This window comes from Tamandua tetradactyla, chromosome 10 (genome assembly GCF_023851605.1).
Source record: "Tamandua tetradactyla isolate mTamTet1 chromosome 10, mTamTet1.pri, whole genome shotgun sequence".
NCBI lineage: Eukaryota > Metazoa > Chordata > Mammalia > Pilosa > Myrmecophagidae > Tamandua > Tamandua tetradactyla.
This window is the reverse complement of record NC_135336.1, coordinates 48,491,517-48,514,094: the sequence shown is the minus strand read 5'-3', so window position 1 is coordinate 48,514,094 and position 22,578 is coordinate 48,491,517. Positions and strand designations below refer to the sequence as shown.

The 22,578-nt window shown below is 39.9% G+C and overlaps 1 protein-coding gene and 1 pseudogene across 2 annotated transcripts in view; both read left to right on the top strand.

The window, feature by feature from the left end:
- Window positions 1-7,903, top strand: part of COL8A1 (collagen type VIII alpha 1 chain) — a 155,156-nt gene extending 147,253 nt beyond the window's left edge. Inside the window, exon 4 of one of the 2 annotated variants that reach the window (XM_077118609.1) lies at window positions 3,264-7,903. In XM_077118609.1, coding sequence (XP_076974724.1) covers window positions 3,264-5,173 — 1,910 coding nt within the window. In that variant the 3' untranslated portion in view covers window positions 5,174-7,903. The remainder of the gene's footprint in view (window positions 1-3,263) is intronic. The other variant, XM_077118610.1, reaches the window with a different exon arrangement.
- On the top strand, window positions 5,765-18,266 carry LOC143647650 (kidney mitochondrial carrier protein 1 pseudogene; annotated as a pseudogene).
- Window positions 18,267-22,578: the final 4,312 nt, after the last annotated feature.

The window sequence follows — 22,578 nt, the reverse complement described above, 5'->3', positions numbered from 1 at the left end:
ATATTTCATTTTTAGCATCAAATGAGACAAAACATGTTTAACAGGAAAGGGTTTATCATAATTTATTTATTAAAACACTTGGCAGTGGTAGTTCGGTAGTAGAATTCCTGCCTGCCATGCGGGAGACCCGGGTTTGATTCCCAGCCCATTCACTTCCCAAAAACAAACAAACAAGCAAGCAAATAAAAAAAACAAACAAAAGCAAAAACTCAGCAAATGGTGCTGCAGTAAGGGGATACTCGCATGGAAAAAGAATGAAATGTGACCCCCGCCATACAGCACACAAAGAAAAATAAAATAAAAACATTTGGCAACTATTTAATGAACATCTATGCTTGGGCCAGATTCTGGGCCAGATGCTAAGGATGAAGGTGGGGAGGGGGCAGGAGGAGAGAACCAGTCAGTCTTCTTCACTAGGAAAACAGTGTTCTAAGAACCTGCTGTGTAAAATACAAACCAAAAAAATTATATGAAAACATTTTGTGAACTAGGTGCTACATAAATGCAAGCATTTTTAATACTGCTCTAATTAAACTATTGTACATATCAATTAATAAATGACAACAGAAGGAGGCTAAAACATACAGACAACATCTAGACATGGTACCTGAAAATCTCTCCCTTTACTTTCTAGGCATATTTATTAGTTATTCAGTACCCATAAAGTCCCTAGCACTATATAAGATACTTTCTCATAAATTCATTGGACTTCCCTGGAATTGTAAGCACCCTTATATTTGTAGGAGAACAGCTGTATCAGAGTAGCAATTTCCTTTGAGGGAATTCCCAGCAGTCTCTGCACTAGCAGGAAGCTCCCCATCTGGAGAAGCGCTGGATTTAGCGTTAAGAGATTTGGATGCTTGGTTGCCAAAAATGAGAGACACCTGGTTATTTAATGTCTCTGAGCCTAATTTTCTTCACCTGTAAAATTAGGTTGTGGATAGAATCAATGACATAAGGTAAGTAAAAATGCTGAGTAAACTCTAAAGTATTATAGGAACTTTGAGTTCTTCTTTGATTGGCCTACCTGGCTTTTGACACTTTCTGTGTTTATTCAGATGGGTCCCAGAGAGCAAATCCAGGAAAGAATGTGAGTTCTGTGACTGTATTAAGCTCCCTGCCAGTAGCTCAGTTAAAAATACTATAGTCAGAATTAAGGTGCTATTACTGGTTAAAATAAGACTTTGGGGCTATAAATTGCATGTTTTTCTATTAATTACTCCTAGTAGCATAGGAACCCAGAATTGGGTTTTTCTGAAAGATATATAATAATCATTATAATGTATGCTGTATATTTCAACAAAAATTCAAGAAAGCGTAATACTTTCACATTTATCATCTAATCTTGTAGTGTGGGTGTATTAGTGTCACTGAACAGATAGGAAGCTGAGATGGCATAGGTAAGGGGATTGACATCTCATGCTAAAACCAGGAAGAAGAGCTCCCTGCTCCTCAGACCATTTCTTCCCTCCAGACTGCTTGTCATCCTAAACTATCTTATTCAACTTTCCTGTTTAAAAAACAAATTTGCATATGAGAAATAATTTATTAAATGATTAATATTTGAAACTTAGGATATTCTACAGTCTATTAAGAATATTAAGCAAACCTATTTGATTCTAGAGGACAGATTTGGAAAGACTTTATTGACCCACATACAAAATAAAATACTTCTCTTCTTCCCTGAGTCCACATGATAAAGACTTTCATCATCCACACCATTCTTTGTTTCAGCACATGAGGAAATATTATTTAGCCATAAATTATACACTAAAAAATTAAAGACATGGACAAATACAAAAAAGCATTAAGTAGAAAAAATAAAATGGAGAATGATTCCAATACCAGTTAAAATATCCACATTTTCACCTAGATCACAAAAGATGAAAATACATACAAATGTGAAGTGGTAATCTCTGAGTAGTAGAATTATAGGCAACTTTGATTTTTCTTTATAAACTTTAAAATTTATAAATTCTCTATAGTGAACATACCATAATACCTCCAACTTTTGTATTGGAGAACTGCTTCTTTATTACCTTTCAGCATTTAGCTTTTTTTTTTTTTAACATTTTTATTATATAGGATAACATATATACAAAGCAAAGAAGTAAAAAAGCAATAGTTTTCAAAGCACTCTTCAACAAGTGGTTACAGGACAGATCCCAGAGTTTGTCATGGGCTACCATACGATCCTCTCTCATATTTATCCTTCTAGCTGCTCCAGAATATAGGAGGCTAGAGGGCTTAAATACTTTATCATCACAATCGACGTTTTTCCCCTTCTTTTTTGTGAACAATAAAATACATACAAAAAAGCCATAAATTTCAAAGCACTGCACCACAATTAGTTGTAGAACATATTTCAGACTTTGACATGGGTTACAATTTCACAATTTTAGGTTTTTTACTTCTAGTTGCTCTAAAATACTGGAGACTAAAAGAGATATCAGTTTAATGATTCAGCATTCATATTCATTTGTTAAGTTCTATCTTCTATGTATAATTCCACCATCACCTTTGATCTTTCCATACCTCTCCTTGGGGTTTTTTGGGCTATGACAATTCTAAATTTTTGACGTTGGAAGGGTCTTTCACTAATCTAGGGTTCTGATGTTCTGGAGAGGCTGGGCTAGGTTTCAGGACTTATCTGGAACAGGGACCCATCTAGAGGTTGTAGGTTTCTGGAAAGTTACTCTAGTGCATGGAACCCTTGTGGAATCTTATATATTGCCCTAGGTATTCTTTAGGATTGTCTGGAATGGCCCTGATTGGGGGTTGGCAGGTTATAACAGGTAACAAGGTCTAACCAAAGCTTGCATAAGAGCAACCTCCAGAGTAGCCTCTCAACTCTATTTGAACTCTCTCTCCCACTGATGCTTTATTAATTATACTTCTTTTCCCACTTTTGGCCAGGATTTAATTGTTGATTCCATGGTGCCAGTTCTGGATTCATCCCTTGGAGTCATCGCCCACGTCACCAGGGACAAGCATTTAGCTTTTTTACTTAACCAATACTGATAAAAGCAGCTTTAGATGTCAGTTCTCATAATACTTCAAATATGTCAAAGAAATTATCAGCTTGACTGTCCTTTTAGTGCTTATAACATTCGGTCTTGGAAGATGGGTACATCATTCCTACTCATTCTTCTGGATGAGCAAAGGTGTTAGTACTAAATAACAAATGCCATTACTTAGTTGAAATGAGGGCTAATCAGTATCTTTCTCTCTTTTTCTCTCCCTCCCTCCCTCCTCTTTCCTAGTAGAAATACCATTAGCCAGTTTACGAGGGGAGCAAGGTCCCCGTGGAGAGCCTGGCCCAAGAGGACCCCCAGGGCCCCCTGGTTTGCCAGGCCATGGGATACCTGGAATCAAAGGAAAACCAGGGCCTCAAGGATATCCAGGAATTGGAAAGCCAGGCATGCCTGGAATGCCAGGAAAGCCAGGAGCCATGGGAATGCCAGGGGCAAAAGGTGAAATTGGACCCAAAGGAGAGATTGGGCCTATGGGGATCCCAGGACCACAAGGACCTCCGGGGCCTCATGGACTTCCTGGCATTGGGAAGCCAGGTGGACCAGGGCTACCAGGACAACCAGGAGCAAAAGGTGATCGTGGACCCAAAGGACCACCAGGACCTCCAGGCCTTCAGGGTCCTAAAGGAGATAAGGGCTTTGGGATGCCAGGTTTGCCAGGCCTAAAGGGCCCTCCTGGGGTGCATGGTCCTCCTGGCCCTGTCGGACTTCCAGGAGTGGGCAAACCAGGAGTGACAGGCTTCCCTGGGCCCCAGGGCCCACTGGGAAAACCAGGGCCTCCAGGAGAACCTGGGCCACAGGGCCCTATTGGGGTACCTGGGGTCCAAGGACCTCCTGGGATGCCTGGAGTTGGAAAACCAGGCCAGGACGGGATCCCTGGCCAGCCGGGATTTCCAGGTGGCAAAGGAGAGCAAGGACTCCCAGGACTACCAGGGCCCCCAGGCCTTCCAGGGATGGGGAAACCTGGCTTCCCAGGACCCAAAGGTGACCGGGGTGTGGGGGGTCTTCCTGGAGCTCTTGGACCGAGAGGAGAGAAAGGACCAGCAGGTGCCCCTGGAATGGCAGGTCCCCCAGGAGAGCCAGGCCTGCCTGGAATCCCAGGTCCTATGGGCCCTCCAGGTGCTATTGGTTTTCCTGGACCCAAAGGAGAGGGTGGGGTTGTAGGGCCACAAGGGCCACCAGGTCCCAAGGGTGAGCCAGGGCTTCAAGGCTTCCCAGGAAAGCCAGGTTTCCTTGGTGAAGTAGGGCCCCCCGGTATGAGGGGTTTGCCAGGTCCCATAGGGCCCAAGGGGGAAGCCGGGCAGAAAGGTTTACCTGGACTCCCTGGAGTTCCAGGCCTCCTTGGACCCAAGGGGGAACCAGGAATCCCAGGGGATCAGGGCTTACAGGGTCCCCCAGGCATCCCAGGAATTGTAGGCCCTAGTGGACCCATTGGGCCACCTGGAATTCCTGGCCCCAAAGGAGAACCAGGCCTCCCAGGGCCCCCTGGGTTCCCTGGAGTAGGGAAGCCTGGAGTAGCAGGACTTCATGGTCCTCCAGGGAAGCCTGGTGCTCTTGGTCCTCAAGGCCAGCCTGGTCTTCCGGGGCCCCCAGGCCCTCCAGGGCCCCCAGGGCCCCCAGCTGTGATGCCCCCTACACCACCTCCCCATGGAGAGTATCTGCCAGATATGGGGCTAGGAATTGATGGAGTGAAAACTCCCCAGGCCTATGGGGCTAAGAAAGGCAAGAACGGAGTGCCAGCCTATGAGATGCCTGCATTCACTGCTGAGCTGACAGCACCTTTCCCACCAGTGGGGGCCCCAGTGAAGTTTGACAAACTGCTCTATAATGGCAGACAGAACTACAATCCACAGACGGGCATCTTCACCTGTGAGGTCCCTGGCGTCTACTACTTTGCGTACCACGTTCACTGCAAGGGGGGCAACGTGTGGGTTGCTCTGTTCAAGAACAACGAGCCCATGATGTACACGTATGACGAGTACAAAAAGGGCTTTCTGGACCAGGCATCTGGGAGTGCGGTGCTGCTGCTCAGGCCGGGAGACCGGGTGTTCCTCCAGATGCCCTCAGAACAGGCTGCAGGGCTGTATGCCGGGCAGTACGTCCATTCCTCCTTTTCAGGATATTTATTGTATCCCATGTAAAAAAAAAAAAAAAAAGAGAGAGAGAGAGAGATTAAATAAAAGAAAATGATGTATCAAAACATCCAAATGAAAAACATATACTTGCTTCAAAACATTTAAGTAGTTGGAAAATTACATCTAAGTGAAAATTTGGACCACCATGTACAAATAAAAACTAAGATGTACGTCATGCTCTGCACAGCTGCTCGCAATTGAAAATGATGACATAGATTTTACGTACCAAGTACTGACACCTGTGTTGTACCCACTGGAATCATATTAGCTGGTGTATGTTATATGCTTCCATGATAACCTTGCTTACTCAGATCAGTCAAAATATTTCAGTATGAACGATCGTTGCTAATGAAAGTCACCCATATTGTTTACTTTAATATATTTATAAATACGGCTTAACAAAACATCAGTGATAGCAATTACACACCGTATTTACCTGCATAATTTCTTCTGTACTTGTGCAGATACTTTGCTGTGGACGGTGGGGGAGAAGTTCAGCCCCATTGGAAGCAGGGGAGGGAATCATGGCAGTACTTTCGTCCAAGGGACGCTGCTCTCCTGAGGCTGTATCTTTTAGAGAGCGCAGTCTTACTCAGAATGGTGTCGCTGGTGTCTGGAAAAGAACAAGTGAAACCATCAACCATTGTGTATTTATTCAGAACCTTCTTTGTGCCTGGTACTGGGTGAGACATATTTGTGGGACATAAGACCGTGCCCCATAGGCACTAAACAAACCAACAGGGAGACATGAGCAATAATTAATTCATTTACTGCTCAAGGTTTTTTTTTTAAATTTGAGATTTCGTCTTCTTTTTTCTTTCCTCCATGTAATGTCCACTATGACCCAACTAATATAAACACTGGGAAATTATTAAAAAAAGAATAGTAATCCTTCCCCCTTCAGTTTTGTGGAAGGTTCATTATCAATAGCAGTCAACAATTGTGTTTACATGCATATAAAAATCCTCCACCTTGCCTACACACACAAATGACTACAATGAAGTTTCAGCCACAAAGGAAATATGTTTCAGTTGCTTTTGAATTTTGAAGGAATTTCCCTTTGTAACATATATGCATAATCAACATGTCATCTGAAGTTCCAAGTAAATTTCCAAAATCCAGACCATTCCTTATTGGGGGAAAAATTTTCAGAATTATATAGAAAAAAAATTTTATTTGAAATAATAATGTCTGAATTCAAAATTTTAAAATGGATGCACTCCTTCCTGGTGTAGGTACTAAAACTGTAGGAAAGAAATTGTTTCTGGAAACAACCTGTAGGAGAGTTCTCAGAATGTAAAAGGCATGCTTTGTCTGGCACCCAATACTTAGCACAAATCAAGAGTCAGGCCCAACTCAAGTTTGAAATGGAGAAATAAATATTTTTCCAGGTTTTCCTTAGCCATATACTAACTGCTTCAGGCATTCTAATCTGACGTCAAAACAGAAAGAAACCATTTCAAGTCTGCTATTAGCCTGCTGTAGACACTATTAGTAGTGGGGAAAATAATGTGGAGTTATGTTGGTGGAATCATACATCTTTTCCTCAAAATTGAGAGTGAGCAGATGAGAGGACAGGAAAAATTTGGGGGAAAAAAACACAAACACAGTATAAGCACACATGGAAATGTGTCTGTGTCAAATCTGAATCATTTTCATCATCAGGAAATTCTCCTCTTGGCCTGATATTTGTCTTTTCCCTATATGTGCATCATGTCTTCTCAATTTTCTGTGAAAGAGAATGAGTTCATTACCACAGGACTTTTCAATTCACTGCTAATTATATGGCAAACTTTCCTCAACAAAAGGATGTTTCAACCTTCATTTTCAAAGCAGAAAGCACTTATGTGGCAGAATAAATAGCCTTTGGATTGGTCTTGAAATGTTTAGCAAGGATGCTGGGTTCGTGTCGACGACTGTGGAGGCGACATGGATCCACCAGACTCCTTCTGCCAAATAGCTGCATTGAAATAGCTTGGAAGCAAGTCAGATCTGCTCCTTCGTGAAGTTGCATCTATCTGTACATGTATGGGCTTTTAATTTCCACGAAGCAGGAGAGAAATGCATCTCTTTAGTTAAAACCAAATTTAACTTTTCAAAATACCTTCCAACTTATTTATTGGTTTTTATTCAATTGCCTATGTATATGTATATGTATATGTATATGTATATGTATATGTATATGTATATGTATATGTATATTATCAGGCATATGCTTCTAACTTGCAGATGGGGAGGAGCAAAATCTATGCCAGATACTGTGTATTCTACAATGGTGCTAATCTCAGAGCTAAATGAAATACTCCATTTAATTTAAAAAAGAGTTTTAAATAATTATCTATGTGTCTATGTTTCCTTTTGAGTTTTGCACATCATGTTGTCATATTAGTGTAAAAGCAGATGAATCAACCATATGTTCTAAAGTCTAGGGGTAGTGCTGTGATCCTGTTTGATTCAAAATGAACTAGAACTTTTCCATGTGAAAATGGACTAAACTGGCATTAATGTTATTTAAATACAGAGTTTTAATGCAGTATGACATCCTACAGGGGAGAAGAATGTCTGTAGTAGGTGACTGTTCTCAAATATTTTACAGAATACTATGAATGGTGAACGGACTGGTAACTTTTTTGAGTTTCCATGATAGATTTGAGACTTGTCAATAGCAAATCATTTTTGTATTTAAATTTTTGTACTGATTTGAAAGAAGTCTTATTAAATATATCTTTAAAAGTATGTTTCTCATCTTGTTTACATCACTCAGCTGACAGTTTGAACCTCATCACTTGTCTATCCCCCATTGTATTAATTAGCTGCTCAAATAGAGACCTCAAATAACAGTAGCTTAAACAGGAAAATTATTTAGCTTTGGAATAACGGTTCTGATCATAAGCAGTCCAGAGCCCATTTGGTGGTTCCAGTCAGGGCCCCAGATTCCTTCTGTCTTATTGTTCTTCATCCCCCAGGTTGTTGCCCTCATCTCCATGGTCCAGGATGATTTACCAACAAAGCCACATCCGAGCCAGCAGGAAAACAAAAAAGATAAGAAGGGGAGGACACTGTCTGTGGCTTTAAGGACTTAGCCCAGAAGTTGCTTCCTCCCACATCCTATTGCTCTGAATTTAGCCACATTGCCACAACAAGCTGCAAGGGAGTGTAAAAAATTAAACATTTATTCTGGATAGCCACATGCCCACCTAAAAATCAGGAATTCTATTAATATGGAAGAAGATAACAACAGATATTAGGAGACAATTAGTTGCCTCTGTCATATCCATTATAAAAGAAAAAACTGCCACAGACCCACCTTTTCCCAGAGGAAACCAATCTCCAAATACTTTATTCTACTTCACTCTGCCACACTTAAGCCAAATAGGGCAGTCCATGGTGAGTAGAACTAAACAGCAGAAGCAGACTTATTTCAAGAATGTAATGGTCTTAATAAGCATTGCTGCACTGATAAGGAAAAAATGTTTTCATGATGAATAATCAAGCCCAGAATGGTCATAACTTATCACATCTAGAATAATATAAACAGGATTGTTCAAATCACTCAACAAGCAAGTACGTAGTACCCATCTGTGGCTGGTTAATCCACTTGTTTAAATCATCAGTCTGGAAGCTCAAGACCACAGCTTCCATTCCCATAAAGCCAATTATTTCTATTTCATTCCATGTCCAAGGACTTTACCATGACGTGGGCCAGTCATCTAGTTGCCATGAAGTTTTGGTCACAAAAGTGCCAGGGAGGAATAAATGGTTGTAATTCAGAATTCTGAGCAAGTAAAGCACGTCTGTCATCACTATAACTGACTACAGTAAATCAAATCATGTATTTTATTTAAAATGGGTCTATAATATCCCTTTATATTAAAACAAACAAAGAAAAAAAAGTAGAATTCTCAGCCCCTACGTTGTGCTTGATACTACTAAGCAACGTGAAAGTTATAAAAGCAGAAGAATACATGTCTCTTCTTCTTCCTAAGGAATCTACCTTCTGTCTGGAGAATACCAATAGTTTTGCAAACAGGAAATTGATTTCCAAGTGATACACAAACAAGTGCAGGGTGATGTGACGCTGACCGAATGCACATGTGCTACAGAAATTCAGAAAGAGAAAGACCATTGTGTGCTATATGCTCATTGGGAATACCTTCTCTGATTGCTGAGGAAACTAAACTCCACCTCAACCCTCAGGATCCAACTTTAACTAGGTTTACCTCCTCTTTAAACCTTCCCTATTGCTCAGATTTGGTCACTTTCTCCTATATGCCTCCATTCTGCCTTGTACATCCTTCTATCCCTTTATTTAACTGTCTTCCCTATTCAAGTGAAGGCTACTTGAGAGCAGGCACCTTGTCTTCCATCTTTTCATCCTCAGCCCATCATACTGGTCCAGTATCAGTTTGGTGAAAAGAATGAATCTCTCAAGAAGGCTTTCAAAAGTCGTCATAAACTGGATGTGAGCTTGGACTGAATGACAGTTAAATTTCTTCCAAGATAAGCTGGGATTCCAAGATTATATAGAAGTTCACTGTAGAGAAAACTTAATTTCAGATAGGTTTTTGGAGAGAAGATGATTTTTAGAGAAATGTAGAATTTGGATGGATGGATGGAGCATGAGGGAGCACAAGGGATGTAACCCCAAGAGGAATAGTCTCTCTGCCTCTGCACTTCTAATAGACAGAGGGGAAGGAAACTATGTGCATTCATCCTGGGTGGAGGGAAGGAAGAAGGCTAGGTGAGGGAAATGGCCCAACTAGATCAGAGGATCTATTTGAGGACTATTAATGGGAACAGATTTATTAACTAAAGGAAAGTCAAATGATGCAGGGCTTTACAGGAAAGAAACATTTATATTGTGCCTAATATGCAATAAGACTTGTAGGTCTTTAAGCAAGGAAGTGGTATAAAAAAGCAATTTAGAAAAATTATTTTGATGATTTAAGATAAGGAAATATATAAATAGTAAGACCACTGAGGAAACCAGAATAGCTTTTTAATACAGGAACAGGATGATGATTTGATTGTGAAAGGTCTGAACCAAGCCGTACAAATGAGAATTAGATAGGTTCAGGTGTCAGAAATGCAAAGAACGGAACTATGTCAGAGGCTAAGAACTGAAATGAAGAAGAAATTTAAAAATGGAGAAGTAGTTGAAGGACTGAGCTGAACTTGGAGATAATGCCAGAATGGCCTTATGAGAGAAGAAAGCTATGACCCAAAAGTGGCTTCATGCCATTCTATACTTGCAAGGCAAGGGTGGTGCCACTGACAGAACTGGGTAGTCCACTAGTCAAGTCTATTCCAGGCAGGGGAAAGGGGATGATAACTAGTTTATATTATAGACTTGTTGATGTGATGCACGGAGGTTCCAGCGATCCAGATATGCATTTGATAAGAAGAGGAAAAGCAGAGCCACGAACCTAAAGAGAGACTGTGTGGTCTATAAGAGAGAGAAAAAAGACTGACTTGAAGTGTATAGTACTATTTCCAGACACACACAAAAAATTAAATTGTTCTAAAATTTCCTCCTTTCCTTACTTATTTAACAAATCCTTTTGCCAGAGATATAGCAAAGGGTCACTTCATCTGAGTCCATGTGGAATTACAATGAATTCCAAACATACAGAGTCAACACAGGGTCCAAATAATGTTTTACTATTTTTTGAGAAAAGGTTTTCTTCTTAATGGTCCTTATGACCTTTAAATAATGCAAATGTTCATTCTCATTCCATATCATGTAGAAAAATGTCTAAAAAATATATAGGGTTATCTTTTAGTAGAGAGTTGCACAGAATTTCTGATTATTTCTTTCCATTTCAAAAACCATTATTTGTGCCAGGATAAATTTTATCTCAAAAAAGTTGCTCTTTTCGGTGTTAAAATAGATTTTAATTTTTCTTATTAGAAAAAAATTACTAATTCCTGGGGTTAAATATAGTGGAATTTAAATCAGAAGTGGGGCATAACATCCCACTTTAACAAGTTATTCAGAAGCATCTCATGTATGTTACAGACACATCTAATTAAATTTTCCTTTGAGGCACCCAGAACCTTTCCAGAGTTTCTTCCTTACTATCTTACTACAAGAAAAAATAAATTTTATTAGAATAGAAGCACTTCTAAATTAAACTTTATGAATCCAGTGGAGACCTACATTTTACATGCCTTCTTAAAACCACAAAGACCTAAAAATTAATTTTTTTCAATGCATTGCCAAGTCAGCTCCCATTTAACAAGTCAATGGCTGGCAGCAATTTTCACATCTGCTCCTCATTCGTGGAATGAGATACACAATTGAGAAAGTTGATGGAACATTTGCAGTCCTCCAATTACCTATAGTAGTTGTCTTTCCTTGCCAAAGACGAGGCTGTCCTTGTCATTTGTTCTGCCAAACCAGAGCTACCAATAAAAAAGGTTAGAAGAGGGCTGTGGGATTAGATGGTGGGGAACAAATCTCAGCTCCTCCATTTACTAGCTGTGTAATGGAATCAGTTACTTAACCTCTCTAGGGATCCCACTGCAAACTGAAACCCCTGCATACTTTAAGTCTTTTAGGTTGGCATTACTCTCTGAACTTCCACCAAGATAAGATATTGCTTCTGAGTTAGTAGCTTTGCCATGGAGTGTGTGGACTTCCACTTGGCCCTTTCTACCCTAATGGTTTTTACTCCATAGGTCAGAGAACTAATCTGATGGTTCTACCAGCACCTTTATGTACCCATCTGAATAAAACACCCAGAGATTGGGGAAATGGCAACTTGGGTTGAGGGACACTTTGAGATTCCTATACAACAGAGTTGAGCAAATCCTGGTCTACCCCATTCTAACAAGGAGTTATGGTGGCAATTTGCATTCTTTGATACCAATGTCATTTCTCTGTCTATACAGCAGTCCTTGAAAAAGCAGAGTACACTTACTCTGGTAAATGATCAGAGGGCCCTGAAATAGTTTCCTAAGAACACAACAAAAAATACAAACCTTGCAGCTTAAACCAACACAATTTTTGGTTCAGTGGTAGAATGTTCACCTTTCAAGTGGGAGACCTGGGTTAGATTCCTGGACCATGCACCCTCACCCCCCCCACCCCCCCAAAAAAAAACAGAAATAGATGTCTTATGATTCTGGACCCTAGAATTCTGAAATCAAGGTATTGGCAAGACCATGCTTTATCTGAAACCTGTGGGTGAGAATACTTCCTTGCTTCCTTCTAGTTACTGGTGGCTTGTAGGCAATCCTTGGCTTGAAGTTGAAGCACTTTAATTTGTCTTTTTCATCATGTGACTGTCTTCTCTTGTATATGTTTCTGTATCTGAATTTCCTTCTTCTTAAATAAGGACATCAGTCATATTGGATCAAGGCACACATTAATCCAGTTTGGGCTCATCTTAACTAATTCCATCTGTGATTGCTCTATTTCCAAATAAGGTCACATTCAGAGGCACTGGGAGTTAGGATGTCAACAGAGGTTTTATGGGGGGGCACAATTCAACACATAGCAGTCCCTTTGGAAGAGGTTGGGGGGAATACTTATGTATATTTGTGGTGTTGCAGGAAACTTCCTCAATGGGAACCAGATTCCTTTCAATTAATGGGCTCTGCTTTTGTGCACTGGTTCATACCTTCAAATAGATTATGCTTTTCCCATTTGGCAAAAGCCTTCCGTGCACTAGCTTTTTATTTTTATTTCTTTATTATTGTTATATAAGATAAGCAGTATACTCATTAGCTTCCTATTTATCTTGCCCCTAGGAATATCATAGTCTGTGGAACACTACAGGCCCCCAACATGTAACATGTGAAGGGTAACTAATTGGTAATTATATCCATTTTGCCTCTAGTGGTTAAGTGCTGCCATCTGACCTCTGTTATTCTTGAATTCTGTCATGACCAATAGACAGTATGGCATCTCCTACTGTCATCTCTAACCTGCAGAGGACAATCACTACTAAGCCTCTCAAGTCAGTACCCTCTCACTACTGCAATCTTATTGCTAGGGTGAAAGGAGTGTCCACCAGGCCCCTCCCAGGAAATACAGTCAGTGGATGGGTTCCCTGATCTCACATAATCCATCTTAACAAATCCATCACTCTGCCTCCTGATCCTTTCCTTAATAATCAGCCAAGGTAGTTCATAATAGATCACCATTGTGTACAAGCTCAAGTTGCCATCCCAAAAGTGTGTTAGGACTTGTAGGACATTAAGCCATCAGCCACAGGAGAGTACCCCGATATCAATAACCTCTCACATATCCAGCTTTATATTCTGTACACACCATTGGTCTGATATATCCTCAGTATTTATTACTTTATGGAATTCTTAGTTTCTACTGACAAATATTAATCTATACCTTTTCTTGTAAGTAGATTTCTCTTGTAGGAGAGATTGTACTTTCTACTTGAGTTATGCTGGGATCTAACCCTAATCTTTGGTGAAGCAATGAGGGAAGGTGGGGCAAGAACCTAAGGGGATACTAGCATGATCTTGTGAGACAAACTGGCTGAGGCTACCAGGTAATAGGAAGCTGCTCTCCTTCAGCTAGGGCAAGGAGCTACTTCGGCCAGACCAGAGGATATATTGGTATATTGGCCAGCATTCTTCAGAGAAACAATCAATCGGATTTATGTATCTACTAGATGTATATAAATTGCATATTATTTTATATATACAGATATATATGTTTATACATACATTTATACAGATAAACATGTATATACATACATATATACTTGAATACACATATAAAGAGACTTATTTATTTATATTTCAATGTGAAATACATATGCAAAAAAGTAATAAATTTCAAAGTACATTTTAACAAGTGGCTACAGAACAGATAGAATAGATTTCAAAGTTTGGTATGGGTTACAGTTCCACAATTTCAGATTTTTCCTTCTAGCTGCTCCAAGACACTGGAGACTAAAAATAAATATCAATATAATGATTCATTAATAAGATTCATTTGTTAAATTCTAACATCTCTGTTATAACTCCTCTTTTTTTGATCCTTCTCCCAATCTTTAGGGAATTTTGGGTTATGCCCATTCTAACTTTCTTCATGTTGAAAAGGGGTGTTGACAATATGGGATAAGGGGATGGAACTGGTTGATGTTCTTAAAGATACTAGCCCACCTAAAGAAATTTATTTTAAAAAATTAGCTCATGAGATTGTAAGCACCGGCAAGTTTGGGGAAAGTCATAGGACAGGCCAGCAGGCTAGAAATTCAGAGAGGTAGATGATGTAATCTTGAAGCAAAATCTTTTTTCTATTTTCTGGAAACTTCAGTTCTTTGCTCTTAAGGCTTCTAGCAGATTGGATGAGGCCCACCACATTATTGAAGGTAATCACTTTTACTTAAAGTCAACTGGTTGTAGATGTTAGCAACATCTATAAAATACCTTTACAGCAATGCCTAGATTGAGTCTGATTAAATAACTGGATACAAAAGACTAACCCTCCCACTCTTCCACCTTTTTAATCAAAATATATGGAAAGTGTTGCCACATTGGAGCTGTGGCCTTCAATAAAGGGATCAGGACTGTTTTAGTTTGCCTGGTCAGCTAGAATAAATACCACACACTGGTTGGCTTTAACAATAGGAGTCTATTGTCTCACACTTTTTGAGGACAGAAGTCCAATATCAAGTTATCAGCAGGCCATGCTTTGTGTGTGGAGTCTGTAGTGTTCTGGTGATGGCTTTCCAGTAATCCTCTATCACATGGCAATCAGTTATCTTCTGTCTTCTCTTCTGCTTTCCACTGACTGTGTCCAAATTTCTTCGGCTTATGAGAATTCAGCCACATTGGATTAAGGACCATGCTGATTCAATTCAGCCTCATCCAGGTAGGATCTTAGAAGGTCTTATTTACAAATGAGTTCACACCATTGACTAGGGGTTAGGATTTGAACATATCTTTCTTTGGGACATGATTCAATCTACAATGCTTTGCTCTCTGTACTCCAAAAAGATATGATCTTCTCACATTCAAAATACATTCACCTATCCCAGGATCACAAAAGCCTTAAATAATTTCCATAAGAATCTCCAATCCTAATTTGCAATCTCCAATCCTGACTTCCTCTGAAATGGTTGATTGGACTCATGAGTCATATGTCTAATCCCCTTAGCAGACAGCTGACTGGTTTAAATAACAGGAATTTATTGTCTCACAGTTTGGGAAGAAAATGCCCAACATCGGGTATTATCAGACAATGCTTTCTCCTAGTCTGTAATTTTCTGATAATGGCTTTCTGGCAATTCTCTGCCACAAGTCAGCCTACTTGTGTTTCCTCTTCTGCTTTCCATTAATTGATTGTGTCCCAATTTCCTCTGCTTCTAAGGACTTCAGCCATATTGGATTAAAGCTCACCATGATTCAATTTGCCTCATCCAAATAGCATCTTCAAGGATCCTATTTCCAAATGAGTTCATACCCACAGAACTAGAGGTTGGGAGATGAACATGTGTTTGTGGGGGAGTTGACTCAACCCACCACAAAGGCCAAGACTAGGCTGAGGCAAGCAGTGGTCCAGAGTATAAAATTTAAGAAGACACTCATTCTCAGGCTCCTTTGCCTTGTTCCAGCTTGAAAAGGAGGCATGACATTTTTCTCTCTTTTGATTTCTTATTGATGTCACCAATTTGCTCAATCCAAATCTGAAACCAGAGCTCAAGTGACATTTATACCAGTCCTCTAGAGCATAGAGAAGTAGAGTAGCAAATAAAAAACATTCATCCCAGTCCCTCATAGAGTAATTATGATGATTAGATGAACTAAGATATAAAGTACTTAGAGAAGTACCTGAAATGTACTGCTGTTTTTGCTGCTGTTATTATTATTCATATTAATATGATGCAAAAATTGGAATACATTATCAGGAGATGGACATTGTGAAATAAAATTATGGACTGAGTTCACAGACCTCAAACTAAGAACCCCTAACCTAATTAAGCCCTTTTCATTGTACGATGGGCTTTCATAAAACAACCTTCAAACATTTTCTCTCTCCCACTAATCCAGTCTTTCTCAACCTTTCAAATCATGGCACCCACGGTGATATTTGGGTAACGCAGTGAAGTGAAGATATGCTCTCAACCTGAGGCAACTGGCCCAGGGGTAGTACCTGCCTCAAAGGCTGAGGGGATCAGTATCTTGGCATACTTAGGCCAGGTGGAAGCTCTGCTCAACCCTATTATCTACCCTCACAGTAAAAACAATTCAGCTTTCCTTAAATAACACTTCTTAAAATAAAGTTGTTCTTTGTCTTTAATGAACAATACTATCCAGAAGTCTTGGTCTGATACTGAAGGTGGAGACATAGAATTGGAAGGAACCCCAAGAGCCATCTAATTTATTCCCTTTATATTACAGATGAGCAAGGTAAGATTAAAATGGCATGTCAATCTTTCCACTTGGGAAACTATTATCCACCGTATTGTAATTATTACTTACTGATAACCATTTGACAAGGTCAAGTTCAAGTGCTACCCCTTTTATGAAAGCTTCCTGGTTCATAATACTCATCATATACTTTTCAGCGATAGGGAATGAATAAAGACCCACTAGTTGTTTCAGCCTGAGTCTCTCATATTAGTTCAGGTGATCATATACCAGAGTGCAGGATTTCATGAAAGACTAATTTATAAACCTCCAGACACCAATTCATTATTATACAGAATGGCTAAATGGTTGGCACTATTTTGGTTGGCTAGTCAATATAATCTAGAGTCAGCAAAGTTTTTTCTGTAAGGGACTAGACAGTAAATATATGAGGGCCATACAGTCTCTGCCAAATGTTCTTTTTTACCTATATATATATATATATTTTTTTTTTTTTTTTTTTTTAAACATTTTCTTGTTTTATTGTATTCTGTTTCTCCGTTTTTTGTTACATGGGCTGGGGCCGGGAATCGAACCGAGGTCCTCCGGCATAGCAGGCAAGCACTTTGCCCGCTGAGCCACCGCGGCCCGCCCTTTACCTATATATTTTTAACAAATGCTTTCGAAATGTAAAACACTACACAAAACCAGGTCACCTACACAAAAACAGGTCAGCTGTGGCCTTCATTTGGTGATCCCTTAACATCTGTTACCAGAAGGTAAAGTGACTTGGGAAACAAACTTAATCAAAAAATGGCTTGATGACCTCCTGCGCAGCTGCCGGCCCCCGCCTTAGTGGAGCCCTGAGAGAAGGAGCTGCAGGGCCGCTGTGGGAAAAAACCCTGATGGAGGCTGTGTTTCAATAAACCAGAGGAGAAGGGGTGCCAATAAATCAGCCAGCATACAGAGGGCTGGCCTCCAGCACGGCAGAATGTGGCACATTTCCAACTGATTTAACCAAGACATGTCTCCAAATTCAAGGCCAGGCAAATGATGCAAAGTCCAAGAAATTTGATATTGAGGTATATTGCAGGTATTAGTGCAGATAGGCAGAGAAGAAGGACTGACAGGATTGTATTCGGGAATTGCTCCTGCCATGCTAAATGAGGCAGAGCTTGAAGCCATTGTCTAGCGGGGAGAGTATGAAACCCCACTGTTAATGTCATCTGTGGAATTCTCTCTAGAGTCATCTCTTCAGCTATGGCCAATCCAGCTAATGTTTTGAAAATCTAGATGCAAGCACAAAATAGCAACATCCAGTGAGGAATTACTGGGAATTTCATTCACATTTACCATTAGGACAGAATGACAGGGCTGTGGAAGGGGTGTCCCTAACTGCCCAGGGAGCTGCCATCATTGTAGTCGTGGAGATGACATCTATGATATCACCAATAAGCATCTCATTCTCTCCCACCTGGTGGGAGATACTGTCCATACCCACTTCCTTTCAAGCATCACCTATAGTCTGGTGGGAGCCCTGGCCTTGAATCCTATGGACATGATGAGGACACAGATGATGAAACAGAGTATCTTTCTAGATGGCAGGTGCCCCAGCTGCACAGGTACCCTGGACTGCTTGTTACAGACATGAAAGAATGAAGTTTTTCTTTTTTTTGCTCTATATAAAGGGTTTTGGCCAAATTCATTGAGACTTGGTCCTTGGCATATCACTTTCTTTGTGACCTATGAGTAGCTGAAGAAGTTGGATTTGTGACAAGTGGCAGCCTGCATGAGCCATCCATTTGAAAACATTCACTTCTGAATCAGTAAAGCTTCCTGTGTTTCACTTTGCTTTTCACTGGTTGGTTCCTCATGATTATGAGGCATAGGCAACAGGTGAAGACTGGGTTAGCTCAGATGGCTGTGTTGGCATCAGATGCTCTTCACTGAGTTTTTAATGGCATCAACTGCAACATCCAAACACAAGTCCTTCCCGTTGAAGTGCCCTTGGACATCAAAGATAATATATGAAATGCTCGCTTCTTGCTAAAGAAAATTTGCAAAAAACTCAGGAACTGTGGGAGATTAGCTCTTGGTGCATGTAAACTCATAGCCAAGATTCTCAGACTGCTGGAAAGAAGCTCCTGGGAACCGTGGAATGACACATCCAAAGGGTATTAATGGATGTTCCTGGACATGTGTGTTGGGGTGGGTGGGGGTGGGGGGGCTTCTTGTCAGCTGAAGAAATCTCACACATGGAACCTGAACTTAACCCCGGGTATAAATAGCACAGGAAATAGATCCCTGGATTATTGCACTGCTTTGTAATTTTCTATTTTGGCAACATCATTCACTTACATTAAGTGATTTTTAAGCCTTTGAAGACTTGACCTTTGTGAGGAATTGTTACAAAGTATTAAGATCTAAATTCAATGTGGTATAATGTGTAGACTTTGGCGATGGGACCATCACATTCGGTGGGAGATGTTTTCAACCAGTTTGGGTTCCCTTTTAGGTAATATTAGTAATTTACTTTATGATTTTTAGCAATTTTATTAGTCTTTCTTGTTCCTATTTCCCAGTGTGTAAAACGGGGATGATAACTAATGGTGTAGAAGGTCACATAGAGAAAATAGTAGCTGCTGAGACCCCTTTCATAAGATGTAGCCTCTGGTCTTCCAGGATAAATGTGTTTACATCCTGTTGCCCTGTAGCTATATTCCCTTAACAGTCTGTCGACACAGAAGACAGTATTTTTAAGGGATTCTCCCTGCAATTGTGAGCAAAGCCCTTATTAAGGCCTTGTTCAAGGAAGCACCAAATTGAGGTTTTGATATGTTTTGCTTATCAAAATGTTGCTAGTAGCCTCTCCAAAATAGCTTATCCCATATTATCAACAGCCTTTTCCAAAATGAAGAAGTTAGAATGGGCATAGCCCAAATACCCTAAAGAATGGGAGAAAGATCAAAGGAGAAGGTGGAGTTATAACAGAGAACATATGATTTAACAAATGAGTATGAGTGCTAAATCATTATATTGATAGTTCTTTTAGTCTCCAGTGTCTTGGAGCAGCTAGAAGGAAAAACCTAAAATTGTGGCTTGGATTCTGGTAGGAATGATCATGTGTATGGGAAAGAGAGAATGAATGGGATTGTGATTATGTAGATTTAGAAGATTATTGGTTAATCGCTTCAGGAATAAAATTCTTGAGAAGCTGAGAGGGATTGGGAACCAGGGCACAAGTGAATGATGGATCCTTTGATAAGATCAAGGATCCTGGGAATGTAAACTGCTGCCAGTAAGGTAGCAAGACTTTTTGGAGCTCCAACTGCCTTTTTTTGTGTGTGCCGCATGGTAGGGGTCACATTTCATTCTTTTTCCATGTGACTATCTGATTAGTGCAGCAGCATCTGTTGATTTTTTTTTTGGTGGGGGGGAGAGTACACAGGCCAGGAATCCAAGCATAGCTTCGAAGCATGAGAATTCTACCATTGAACTACCTTTGTACTCCTGTGAGTGCCTTTTAAGATGTAGAGTCATGAATTGGTATTCTTAACAAATAGCATCTAATTTAACTCCTTATTGGAAGTTTCTTTTTTGTGCGTGTAAGTAGACATTTCCCTTCTTTTTCTTTTTTTTTTCTTTACATGGGCAGGAACCGGGGATCGAACCCAGGTCTCTAGCATAGCAGGCAAGAACTCTGCCTGCTGAGCCACCATGGCCTGCCCTCCCTTATTTTTAAAATATATAAATACTACTTGACACTACAAAACTATCTGTAACATACCTATAGCTTATAAAGCCTAACAATATAATGCACATTTGTGAATTCTCCACCCTACCCTAGAATTGGACCTTTGCCAGTAACTTACATTTACCTTTGATCTCCTTTTTAAGTGCATCATCCCTACCCCACTAATCCATATTCTGAATTTTGTATTTATCATTTTCTTACTGTAAAAGTACATACATATCTTTTACCTAAACTCCTTTTTCTTTTTTTTTTTAGTTTTCTTTGTATTTGTTTTATAAAAATGGCACTTGGCTTTTAAAACTCAGTATGTTTCCAAGATACATCTATATTATGTGTTCATTTATTTCCTCTCCTTAAATGTGTGGCTATGCTACAATTTAGTTACCCATACAAAAGGACATCTGGTTGCTTCCAGTATTTTGCTATTATTTTTTTATAGTTTCCAGGAAACTATAAATATATATACACACCTGTATCTATTTAAGCATGGAACTGCTGTATCATAAGGTATGTGAAAGTTCATCTTTACAAGTGTGTCAAATTATTCTTTCAAGTGATTATAGAGTTTACACTTACACTAGAAATGTGTAAGAACTCCCATTGAAACACAAACTGTCCAGAATTTGGTATTTTGTCAATTTACTTTGTGAAACAGGATTTCGTTGGTTTTTTTTTTTTTTTTAATTTCCCAGATTAATAATGAAGCCCAGCATCTTTTCATATGTTTATTGGCCATGGCACTTCTTTTTCCAAACACTGCTATCTGTTACCTAACTTTCCTTTCAAATAATCAACCATTAAAATCTTATCATCTACATTTCCTCATGAAAGACACATTATTTTTGATGATTACAGGTTATTTTACATTTGCCTCATTTATAGTTAATGTCTGCCCTTTTAGGGCGTTATTGATAAATTCTAATCAGTAATGCATTTATAAACCTTCTATTAGCTGGGTAGGTTTTGGAAATTTTTCCCCATATGGCCCATCCAATCCTCTTCAAGTGAAGATTCTCATCCTTGTCACTTCCCAGGATGTATCCTGTTAGAAGTCTAGACTTTTATTCTCACTAGTTATTATCTCCCTCTAATAGTTGGTGGAATCTGGAATGTGGAATCATGTCCTATCTTTATATCATCATTCCAGGCATAGTGCCTGACACACTGCATGCATTTAATGCATTTATATATTCACTTCTGTTCATGAAGATGTAATGGTCAGGTTCATGTGTCAACTTGGCCAAGTGGTGGTACCTGTTTGTCTGGTTGGGCAAGTGCTGGCCTGTCTGTTGTGATGAGGACATTTCATAGAATTAAATCATGATCACATCAGCTACACCCACAGCTGATTTCATTTGTAATCAGCCAAGGGGAGTGTCCTCTGCAATGAGTGATACTTAATCTAATCACTGGAAGGAGGATTCAGAAGACACAGGCTCTCTTCCTGCTTCGGCCTGCCAGCTTCTCCTGTGGAGTTCATCCAGACCCTCCATCATTCCAGAATCTTTGGCTTCACAGCCTGACCTGTAGATTTTGGACTCTGTGTTCCCATGGTTACGTGAGACACTTTTATAAATTTTATATTTGTGAGGGTTTCCTCTTGATTCTGTTTCTCTAGAGAACCCCGACTAATACAGAAGACCATGAGAAAGCGTCCAGAAGTGCTTTCCAGCTGGTCCAGTACTGGACGCCCAGAGAGTTTTCTTTGTCTGTTTCTGCTACTTCAGGTTAAGCTCTTACCTATAGTTTCACAGCATTTGGATCCCTTATTTCCAAAATAAAAACCAGGGAAAAACCACAACCCATGGCGTGGTGGAAGGGACTTTCAATTCCCTGGACCTCCAGGTCTCAACATGGGCGAGACTTTCTGGAAGAGGAAATATTTTCTTTGCTCATAAAGCAAAAAAAAAAAAAAAAAATGCAGTGCCCACATTTAAAACAAAGGCAGGATACTAATGATCACCTATCCCGTGTGCACGTTTTCTAAGCGGAAACAGTACACACAGACGCCCAAACACTCACATCAGCAAAAACACCCACACGTGCAGGGGTCTCCTCCCGCCGAGTTGTCCTTTGAAATTGAACAGAGCAAAAGTATCTTAGCGTGCTCTCTCCCACTTTCGACAACATCTTTTTTAGCAAAAATAAAGCTTAAAGATCCTTTAAATACCCTACTAAAAGAAAATCTTTTCTTTTGTTTGCTAATGTTCTTGTCTTCGTGCTTCTGGGGGATTTATATTGCGTTTACAGATAACACTGCCTATCTGGGCTCTTGAGGAAACTGCTGCGAACTTGGCCAGGGTAGCCCGGGAGGTGGAGCGGGGGCGTGACG